Source organism: Brachyhypopomus gauderio, chromosome 6 (assembly GCF_052324685.1).
Source record: "Brachyhypopomus gauderio isolate BG-103 chromosome 6, BGAUD_0.2, whole genome shotgun sequence".
NCBI classification, from domain to species: domain Eukaryota; kingdom Metazoa; phylum Chordata; class Actinopteri; order Gymnotiformes; family Hypopomidae; genus Brachyhypopomus; species Brachyhypopomus gauderio.
In genome coordinates this window covers 7,171,839-7,183,002 of record NC_135216.1, presented here as the reverse complement: position 1 = coordinate 7,183,002, position 11,164 = coordinate 7,171,839, and the positions used below count along the sequence as shown (strand labels likewise).

Sequence of the window (11,164 nt, the reverse complement as noted above, 5' to 3'; positions counted from 1 at the left end):
CCCAGGTCCTTTGGAGGAGCATCACCGATCCTCCTCCAGACATAACAGTGGGCAAGAGGTGTTTTTCTGCATACTCATCCTTGGTGTTACGCCAGATCCACTTAGAGAGTTTGTTGCAAAAGGCTCTATCTTGGTCTCATCTGACCAAAGCCCACAATCCAAGTTAAAATCCCAGTACTGCCTGGCAAACTCCACCCGTTTACATTTATGAATGTAACTCAGAAAATGATTTCTCTGTGCATGCCTCCCAAGCAGCTTGTTGGCATGTAGATAGCTCACTGTGCATGGTGGCAAGATACACTTGCGTCCTCTTCCAGGCTTGTTTGTCACTGTTGCAGATGTTTTTTAATTTTTGGTGATTGCTGACTTTGATGACTGTAGATAAGGGCATCTGCAGATGAGTGGCTATTTTCTAGGAGCCATTGCGTAACATATCTGCCTTACTTAAGTAGTGTGTTCTCTTGTCTTTCCCATGTTTAAGAGTGAGTAAGAGAAATACGCCTCTCTGTAATGCCATATTTATACCCCAGGGGAAACAGGAAGTGATGAATTACTAATAAAAGGTTTCTAAATACTTTGATTCAATTTATAAACTACAGTAGAAATGAGAAATGGTTCAAATACATGTATTTCCAAGAAATTGTTAAGGGTGCCAATTATTGTGGAAAAGGTCATTTTATGGGAAATTTTTATTCCTTAGTCAGGATTTTTTTCTTCTTTTTCTTTTTTCAACATTCTTCAGACTCAGATTATCCTTCTGCAATTGTCACGTATGGCTACGCCCCCTCTCCTAGCTGTCACTCTGGATTCCCACATGTCTGTTGTTCCTTGCCCGTTAGCCCCGCCCTGCTTGTCTGTCTGCTTGGTTTCTGTCTGTCTGCCACGCCCGTGTCATTATCATCTTCACCTGTGCCTTATGTTCCTTGTATATCAGTCCTTATTTCGCCCATGTCTGTATCAGTGGTTTTGTCTAATCAGTCGGTTTGTGCTTTGTTCATCCCTGTTCACCATTTGGTCCTGTCGTGAGTTTACGCTTGATGTTTTCAGTTTTCCGTGTTTCCTGCCTGTTCCGTGTTTTCCCCGTCGTGTTTAAGTTCCCTGTCTGATAATGCCCGTGTACCTTACATGTTCTGGCTGCCCTCCCGGTTTGACCCACGCCTATCCCTTTGACCACGGTTTCGGTATTCCCTTGAATAAATCTCGCTCTCCTCAGCGTTTGTGTCCATCTCCTCGCTCCGCAGCGCGAGTTGCGTTACAGCAATTAAAAAAATTATTTATTTTAAGGCTTTTAACACATTTTAACCAGGGGTGCCAATAATTATGGAGGACGCTGTATTATTATAAGAAAAATATAATAAATGGAAGACAGCAGCTGTGCTGGAGATGCCTGTTTTGGGACGGCTAGTTGACTCGCAATGTGATCGCTGAATCTGTTGCAGAAAAAAAGATCACTATTCACAACAATGCGTTGAGGACTTCAGTGGGAATCTGCAAATACCCACCACAGTTACACCTACATGTTTCTTCTCTCTTTGGAATCTCCCTGTCTATACTTTTGCCTAGCTTCTGTCTATTTTGGATTACCTCGACCTGGACTGTTTGTGGTATTGACATTGGATCACATAAATCTCCCTGCTATCTGACTTTGACCCTGCCTGTTCTTGACATCGCTCCAGCTAATAAATCATATTGTGATAGAGTCTGCATTCGTCTGTTTCACCATATGTATGCCACATCACAAATACTGGTCTGCTCTTCTGGCTTGCTGATCCTTTATGCTAACTGAGTCAGTAGCAGTATGCATATTATCAATGTTGACATTTTCACACATCAATACATTAATGCACTCATAAAATACAGTACATAATAGAAGCCTTAACAGGCTGGTGTAAGAACAGAACTTTTATCACAGATTGGCTCATGTAAAAGGAAGCCATAAGATTAAGAACATTAAAAGAACATTAAAAAGAACATTAAAAACATAGTTTTACAAAAATTCTACAGAGCTGATCAGGCAAAAAGCAGATTGATGTAAAGATAAAAAAGTGCTATTGCACACTCTGATAAACCACATCCTGTAAAATTTAATGAAGTGCTAAGCAAAAATCGGGGGTTATTTCCATCAGATATGAAGGTGTGGTGGTTTTAGTGATGATTATGAAATTAAGCAGTGAGCCAAAATCACAGGAATTATGTAACAGATTTGACATCTCAAATGCAGTTTAAACATTTTATTTTTTTTCAGTGTTCAGTGTTTATTTGTGTTCAGTGCCATAGCTACATGACTATGACAGACTTTGCCAGCCTATTCATCAGTTCATCAAGTCATCAGTTCAACATCAGGTCATCAGTTCATCAGGTCATCAGTTCAACATCAGTTCTTTCCCTTCATCAAGGTCGCTCATTCTTATCGGTGGACTCATTATCTGTGTCATAAAGACGTTATTCTGTTACTTTGTTCATTACAGAATATCTCTACGTACATTTCAAGGCCAATTCCTCTGACACTGTTTCAATTTAAAGCAATTCTCTTTTCTAAAAGTTGAGTAGTAAGAAGCCAGTGTAAGTACACAGGAGAGAGTTCAAGCTTAAATAGAGAGCAGGAGAGAAAGGAAGGGGGATAAATGAGGAACAATGATGAGGACTCAGACACTTCAACTCACAGGATGTTTTACTTATTTACTTATTAGACTGGGCTTTGCAGTACGGCCCCTAAAATCACCCACTTCTAGATGGACTTCTAGATGGACACTAACCTCCTGCACACAATTTTTGAAAAACATGGGTATGTCTGTTCCAGCTAGAGCATAACCCAAGTCAGATGTGCAGACCTAAGGCAGAGGTTTATTGACAGGGGTGTTTTCAGAAACATGAGACAATCCAGGGTTCAAAACGAGGCTGCAAAAGTATAAAAACAATGTCAAAAATACAAACCAGGCAAGGCAGAAGAACACAAGGGAATATCCGAGAGAGAAAAAGAAAAACCAGGTCAAACCATAAAGAACACTGTAAACAAACCGCTCAGAATGCTTTCTAACATGATTTAGCAATACATTGCAGTGTGAATGATCAAGTCCAAGTGTATATAGGGGCAAGTAATGTGGAAGACGTGTGGTTTAATAATGAGGGAAGCAGGATAGCTTAGACGATGCTAAGAATTCTGGGAAATGGAGTTCCTGGGGAGTTCCTTCAAGACAATGTCCCTGTGATAATCTTAATTCTAAGCTTTACTGTTTCTAACAATTTTTAAAATAAAGTTTTTAAAACTCACAACTGTCAACCACCTGGTTTGTCTCACACTCTTATGAAGTATTTCCATATTCTCCAGATGCAGCTTGAGTGTTTTTCCATTTACTGCCATGTCTGTGTGTCAACTTGTCTGAATTCTGGTGACCTCTGCCTGGCACAGGACTAGTTTTGGTTGGTCTTATAATAAACCCAGTAATCTCACTCCATAGGGCAGGGGTGGCCAACCCGTCAGAGACCAAGAGCCACTTTTTTTTACTGTGTTACAGCAAAGAGCCACATCATACAAGGACATGTAAATTGTTGACGGGGGGTGTGGCGAGCGTAGATTGTTGACGGAGGGGGGGTGTAATGGACAAAAAAATGAGTATTATATCGCGAATTGATTGATCGCCAGCAGTTGGCGAATTAGTAACTCGTGTGAGCGTGTAGACAGTCCATTACGTGTTTTCCACTACGCCGGTTTTAAAAGTATTAGCGGCTCGCTAGGCTTGTAAACAAACCGAGCAGCACGAAGATGTAGCAGTGTGTCACCCTCAGTGCTGATGAGGTAACCGGGCCACGGCACAGACCGTTAGTGCAGGTGAGAGTGCGGACCGGCTGGGGAGCCGCATGAAACCAGGCAAAGAGCCGCAGGTTGGCCACTCCTGCCATAGGGGAATAACCAAAATCACTAAACTACACTGAGACTGGGGAATAACCAAACATAACAAAGAACAAAGAAGGCCGTAAAGAGAATGCTACACTAACAAACAAACTGAGAAAAAGAACTAGACAGGAAACGCACGTATGTACAAATCATTCCAAAACAAAGCATGCTATAGGCTACAACTGTAATTACTCCAAACTCAACGAAACAGAAAGAAACATCATTCTGAACACTGCAAACGTGAAACCCAGTAAAACAGAGACAATCATGAACATGAGAAACATGCGACTATCCTAAACACGAGTATATAAGAGAATATGTAGTAGCTAGACTACCACGAACCTGCGAAGGGTATAATAGCAGAACACAGAAACAGAGGGGAACCTGAAAACAAGGAACATTGATGAGCAACAAAAGCCAAAACCCAATGAGACTAACTCAGATCAAAGAGCCAGATCAGAGGCTGGACAACAGACATGTAAACGAGATTGGCAGGTGGGGGTGGAGTCACTCATAACCACAGAGATGAAGAAGTCAATATGAATAAAAGCTTTACCATATAAGGAGGGGGGGAGGGAGCGCTTACCCCCCTCTGAACATTCAGTATAAAAAGAGATGAGCTTTGACATAGAGGTTATCTCTGCATTTATTTCAGATGGTATTTCCGACCAAAAGTCTCTGGGACCTGTGAAGAGGACACTTAGTAAACCCTGTGAGTAATCATTAAAGCTCATTAATAGCACCATAGAACTCACTGTCCTAATACTGTTCTTATTAATCATTAGTTGCTACTAGCTAAGATATAGGATAATTGATCTTGAATCAAAGGGCAAAGGGGAATATTTGGGTCATCAGGTCATGGGCCCAAGAGTCCTTCACTGTCATCAGTAAGTCTCACCAAAAGCATCTGAGTTAAATGGTAGAGAACGCTGGGAGGGCAGACAGAGAGTGATCTTGGTGATTTTATCAGGTCTTGGTAAACATCTGGAGACCATAAACCTAACTGACTCCTAAGGCTTTCTGCTTCTTCTCTGCAAAATTGTGCAAGGACCTGAACAGGATCCAGTATAGTGGAAGAAAATGGAGACATCTAAGAATGTGAGGACTGAGGACATGTATGAGACCCTAAAGCAGCCTCCTGTAGTGAAGAACTCACATTCAACACATGGTGAAGCAACTGTTACCCAGTACCATCATTTCACAGCATGCAGTTATCATCAATATGACTATAATCATAATCCTCCCTTTGATGTGCCATCTTTTTGCCATCTCTTCACCAGCATCATGGATGGATAGAAAGCTACAGACACTGCTGATTTTCAACACTCTTTTAATGATCATCATACTGATCGTAACTGGATTTCTCGGTAAATCATTTAAACTCTTTATTACAATAATGATTTGTCCAAAGGTTGTGTTCAGATTGATCCATTCATCAGTTTAAATAAAAAAGAATGAACAGTTGCTTACATGAGATGGAAGCATTTATCAGTGTTTTGTTTATTTTGATGTTGCAGCTGCAACACACCTGCAAAGAAGTGGCTCAGGTATGGACACACCCACCTTCAACGCAGCATCCTGATATTAGGTCAGCACTTCCTGTCTGGTGTGGGAAGTGATGATTTAAAAATAAAAATGCAGTTTTAATGTGATATCCAATGTGCTAGTGAGATTAATGTTTTTAATACAAGAGCGCAAAGATAAAATTGAGCAAGTCAGACACACTAATCATGCAAAATCAAGAAAACTGAGCAAAACCCGTGACAGAGAGAGCAGGGAAACAAGAATTACACTGTTAAGTGTGCTCGCTTCACTGTTTTCGGTGCACGTTTATGTTTTTTTGCTCACTTCTTGATTACAAGAGGAAATGCGTCATCAAGGCTTGGTAGATGATTACCTGAACCATCAATTACATTTTTTTAAAACAATAAGACATTATGGTTAGCTAAAGTGCCACAGATAACCATTTACCACCCAAAACCAACGAAACAGTGAATGTGCAATAAAAATCTGCATTGCAAAACACTGCATGAATCTACATCTAGCTAGTTACTTTCGTAATGATACACTATATTGCAAAAACTTGACTCACATATGAGCTTAAGTGACATCCCATTCTTAATCCATAGGGTTCAATATGATGTTGTTCCACTCTTTACGGCTAGAACAGCTTAAACCCTTCTGGGAATGCCGTCCACAAGGTTTAGGAATGTGTTTATGGGAATTTTTGACCATTCTTCCAGAAGCGCATTTGTGAGGTCACATACTGATGTTGGACAAGAAGGCCTGACTCTCAGTCTCCACTCTAATTCATCCCATTCATGTTCTATTGGGTTGAGGTCAGAAGTCTGTGCAGACCAGTCAAGTTCATCCACACCAGACTCTGCCATCCATGTCTTGTCTTTATGGACCTTGCTTGGAAGGTCATGTTGGAAGAGGAAGGGGCCAGCTCCAAACTTTTCCCACAAAGTTGGGAGCACAGAACTGTCCAAAATGTCTTGGTATGTTGAAGCATTGAGAGTTCCTTTCACTGGAACTTGGCACAATGCAATTAGAACCCTGATAAGATCCAGGCTTTGTCTTCATCCTTGGGGTCCAGCTGGGTGTGGTGGACCCATTGCATTTTTTGTTAAAATAATCAGCAGATTTAGCCCAATTGCAAGTAAAATAAACAATACATATGTTAAATTAGTTTGCTCTCATTTATTTATTAGTTACTTTTTTATTAAAATGTAACACAATAAGGAAATGAATCATAAAACATGCTGGCTGACAGGCTGGTCCTATGGCTAGCTGCTGACGGGCTGGTGCTAACGGAGCTGGCTGCTGCTCATCCTCCTTTTCATTATCACTATCAGACTCTGATATTTCAGAAATGTGATCCTGAAATTTCTTCTTCTGAATCACTATCAAAATCCTCTGTCTCTTCCAATATCAGCTGTAAGGCAGTCTGAACTGAGAATCGCTTTGCCATCTTTTATAGCATTTTTAGCATTTATAGCATCATGTCCCCATGATTGGGTGAAACACACACACACACACACACACACACACACACACACACACACACACACACACACACACACACACACACACAGGTCCAGAGAGGAGGGAGGGATAATGAGGGCTGAGAGAAAAGATGCTTCTTTCAGATCTCACCCCTTTGTCTCTATAGAGATTCTTCGTCTGCTGTCTGACAATATGCAATCAACCCCTGATGTGACAACCATCAAAAGTGTTGATGGTTGGATGGTTGCCCACTTTTGCATGCCAAACACCTCTGTGGACCCTGGACCCTGTATATAATACAAATGTGAAGGGGGGGAGGGGGGGGGGGGGGGGTACGGGGGGGTGGTCATTGAAAATATTTTCTGATTTATGTTGCTCACAGAAAATGAGCCAAGGACCAATGAATCTCAGTTTGAAAAAAAAAATTGTAGAATTTTTTTAAGCTGATTTTTAAAAAATGGGTCCCACAGACCCTTGGACCATATAAGGGTTAGACATGTACCGTTCTCCTGGTAACCGCCAAATCTAGACTTGTCCATCAGATTGCCAGATGCAGTAGCGCAATTTATCATTCCAGAGAACGTGCCTCCACTGCTCTAGAGTCCAGTGGCGGCGTGCTTTACACCACTGTATCCAGCGCTTTGCATTGTACTTGGTGATGTATGGCTTGGATGCAGCTGGTCCACCATGGAAACCCATTCAATGAAGCTCTCTGCACACTGTTCTTGAGCTAACCTTGAAGGCCACATGAAGTTTGGATGTCTGTAGTGATTGACTGCAGAAAGTTGGCCACCTCTTCACACTATGTGCTTCAGCATCCGCTGACCCCACTCTGTCAGTTTTCGTGGTTTACCACTTTATGACTGAGTTGCTGACATTTGAGGTGTATTGTTCTGTAGCAATGCTGTGATCATGAATGAAGAAGTCTCTGCTGACACTGACTTAGTTGTCAATAATAAGTTTATTACAAAAAGAACAGCATCAAATCCATGCACCTAGGTCTTGCTTGAGAGAGGTCTCTTGCCAATGTGAATATTCCTCTCGCGTACAGTTCAAACTTACTTATATGGGTCTGTGGTTCAGGTAATCTACCAAGCTTTGATCTGTGATTTATTTACACTTGTAATCACGAAGTGAGCAGAAATTTTAGAAGCGAGCAAAAACCTGAAACGCACACTGAAAACAGTGAAGCGAGCAAAAAACTGAATCAAGCACACTTACAATTCTTATTTCTCTGCTCTCGCTGGCAGTGTTTCTGCTCGGTTTTCTTGATTTTGTGTGCTCAGTCTGTCTGACTTACTTGATTTAACCTTATCTTCGCACTCTCGTATTAAAGACAGTAATCTCACTCCATACTATATCCTCAAACATATTGTGTGATAGTTCAGAAAGAAGCCGTAATGCTAAAAAGAAAAATATATTTCAAAAATGCACAGAGCAAATTAGATTGAAAAGACTCAAAATGCACATCAGGCTTGGTGATGTATGGCTCATGCAAGTAAAATGGTTTCCTGAATTAGTTTTGTGCGTGCGTGTGTGTGTGTGTGTGTGTGTGTGTGTGTGTGTGTGTGTGTGTGTGTGTGTGTGTGTGTGTGTGTGTATGTGTCTGTTTGTCTGTCTGTCTAAGCTTTGGAATTAAATGACAATAGAGAGTTGTGGCATCTCTATGAAGGCGTGTACTATCTAATCTGGGACGCTAAAGGGAACTGTGCCGAGGCTGAGAAATTCTGTCAACAGAAAAACTCAGAAATTGGGAACATGACAGACACAAACAAGGTATTTTTATTGTCATTTCACAAACGCATTTAACATAATCTCCCACAGTAAATGAACTACATTGTAATGTACATTGTTATTTATGTACAGAACTGGTTTCTATCAGTGTCACAAAGCAAGAAGCTGTGGATAAATATGGTAAGATTTAGAAACAATATCCCTGAAACATGAGCTGGATTCATTGATAAAGAGGATCACTTAAAGATGTTGAAAGCTGGACTTGCTGAATATTAATGTAGATTAACAATAATATTGATTTTGTTAAGTGTTCATTTCAGTTCAAGTATAAAATGCAATAAAAATGTGTTGATTCATGGTTTCTGGATGTCTTCAGAGTCAAATCGGACATAAAACCTTGGATGAGACGTTCTATCAGTGTCCATGTTGTCATGGTGATATGATGGACCTCACAGTGCCAGAATCAGAAGAAATGCAGGGCTGGGTGTGTGAAAGAAGACAAGAGGATATGGGATCTGCTCGATGTGAAGTTAAAGTACCTGGTCCTCGTGGTCCCGCTGGTGCTAGAGGCTCACCTGGAGTGATCGGGCCTCCTGGACCAGATGGGCTTCCTGGACTGCCGGGGCCTCGTGGACCACCTGGGCGTCCTGGACCAGATAATTAGATAATGTGATAATGCGATAAAAAAAGCAAATTAATCATTTGGAGTATATGTGTATTTGTATAAATATGTAATTTACACCTTAAAGCTGTAAGGTGCTGGAAAATGCGACTGCGATATTTGACGTGTGCGCTCTCGCTCCAGTTGCAACACGTGACATGTAAACCTAGCTCAAGAGTACCAAACCTAATGGTGTCAAATAAAACGATGGTGATTATGTTACTTGTCACATATGGCTCCGCCCCCTTCTGTCAATCTTATCCTCTTGTTTTGGTTTCCCACGTGCTTTCTGTTTCCACACCCTGTCATTTATTACTCTGTTTAGTACCTGGTTCTATCAAGTGTATTGTGCTTATTTTAGTTAATTGTGTCTTTTTGTGTTGGGTACCTGTTTATTTCTGATTGCCCACCTAATATGGCCCTGGACCATTCAAACTTCTTTTCTCATGGGTTTGGCCACAAAGAATCTCCCTCTACCCAGTGACTGTTATCGTTCTGTGCCCAAATTGTTACTCTGCCTCATTTTTGTATGAGAACGATGTTGCATAATGCTAGATTAGACACTTTCACAGCTGTTAGATAACATCTTTCTATGTAACATACTTGCATGCTTAAATGATTCAAGCAGATGATATGTTAAGACAGTGGTTCCCAAACTTTTTCTGCCGTGCCCCCCTTTAGTAGATAAGAATATTTTTGCACGCCCCCCCCCCCCCCCCCCCCCCCCCCCCCATATTCTAGGGATGCACCGATTCACGTTTTTCACTTCCGATACCCATTCAGATATCTGAGGCTTAGTATCGGCCGATATTGATCCGATACTGATCTGATAGTTTTTTTAAACACAGACATACTGATTTACAAGTTTATTGAAAACTCTGCACCAGTATAGCACACTTAAACACACATAAAAACATATAAAAACAACACAACTTGCATTTGTTCAGTCAGTGCAATTATGAATATAACATTGAATGTGAAATACCAAAGAACCTACAACAGACAAAAACAATAGGTTCACAACTTTGGTCAAACATGAAAAAAATAAACTGCAAGAAACCTTTGAAATGGTTCAAGAATTCCAAATATCATTTTAAATAAATAAGGAGATGAAATAAGAGAAACAGCAATACCTATGCGGATAGTTTGCTAGCGCAGACATCACGCAGAGCACAAAGCATGTAACGGCCAGAAATATGTGTACTGTCTCTTTAAGGGAGCGAGTTGAGCGCGCGTATGAAATATTGTTGTTTTTTTTAGCTTTCTGCCTTAGACCGACTCAGACCACTGCTCTTTATTTTATTTCTGTAAGTAACGCATTAAATGAGCTTTGGACAACTCACCAGTTCATGTATGAACAGTCAAGTAGTGCTGGAGCCTAGGTTTATTTTGGTCAACCAGCAAATAAACGGACTAAGTGGAATACCACCAGCGCGAGTACGAGTCAGTGATTCACCTCTCCTCTGTGTGCTTCGTGTTTCACTCGTCTGTTAACTGTCCGAGTTCACTTCTATCCGGGACAGATTGAATATTTAAGGTTGAACTAACTCCGAAAAGCGTTACAAGCATAGAATTAGACTGAATAGATCTGTTTTTATGGATCGGTCACATTGTCACCGATACCCGATCTAGAATTTTTCAGATATTAATATCGGAATCGGTGCATCCCCAATATTGACACATGTGCACATGTTTTACTTCCAAGCTCCGCGCCCCCCCTGCAATAGCTCCGCGCCCCACCTAGGGGGCGCGCCCCCCCACTTTGGGAACCACTGTGTTAAGACAACATGGTGGCTTGGTGGTTAGCACGTTTGCCTCTCAGCACTGGGGGCTTGGGTTTAAATCCCTATCTGAGTGGAGTTTCC

At 41.2% G+C, this 11,164-nt stretch overlaps 1 protein-coding gene across 1 annotated transcript; it reads left to right on the top strand.

Annotated features, from left to right (window-relative positions):
• Nucleotides 1-4,532: 4,532 nt before the first annotated feature.
• On the top strand, nucleotides 4,533-9,322 carry LOC143516196 (uncharacterized). The gene is made up of 7 exons (XM_077007765.1): nucleotides 4,533-4,607; nucleotides 4,944-5,063; nucleotides 5,176-5,262; nucleotides 5,413-5,442; nucleotides 8,532-8,680; nucleotides 8,771-8,818; nucleotides 9,015-9,322. Exons 2-7 carry the CDS (start codon nucleotides 4,976-4,978, stop codon nucleotides 9,300-9,302), a joined length of 690 nt encoding a protein of 229 aa, XP_076863880.1. The 5' UTR covers nucleotides 4,533-4,607; nucleotides 4,944-4,975; the 3' UTR covers nucleotides 9,303-9,322.
• Nucleotides 9,323-11,164: the final 1,842 nt, after the last annotated feature.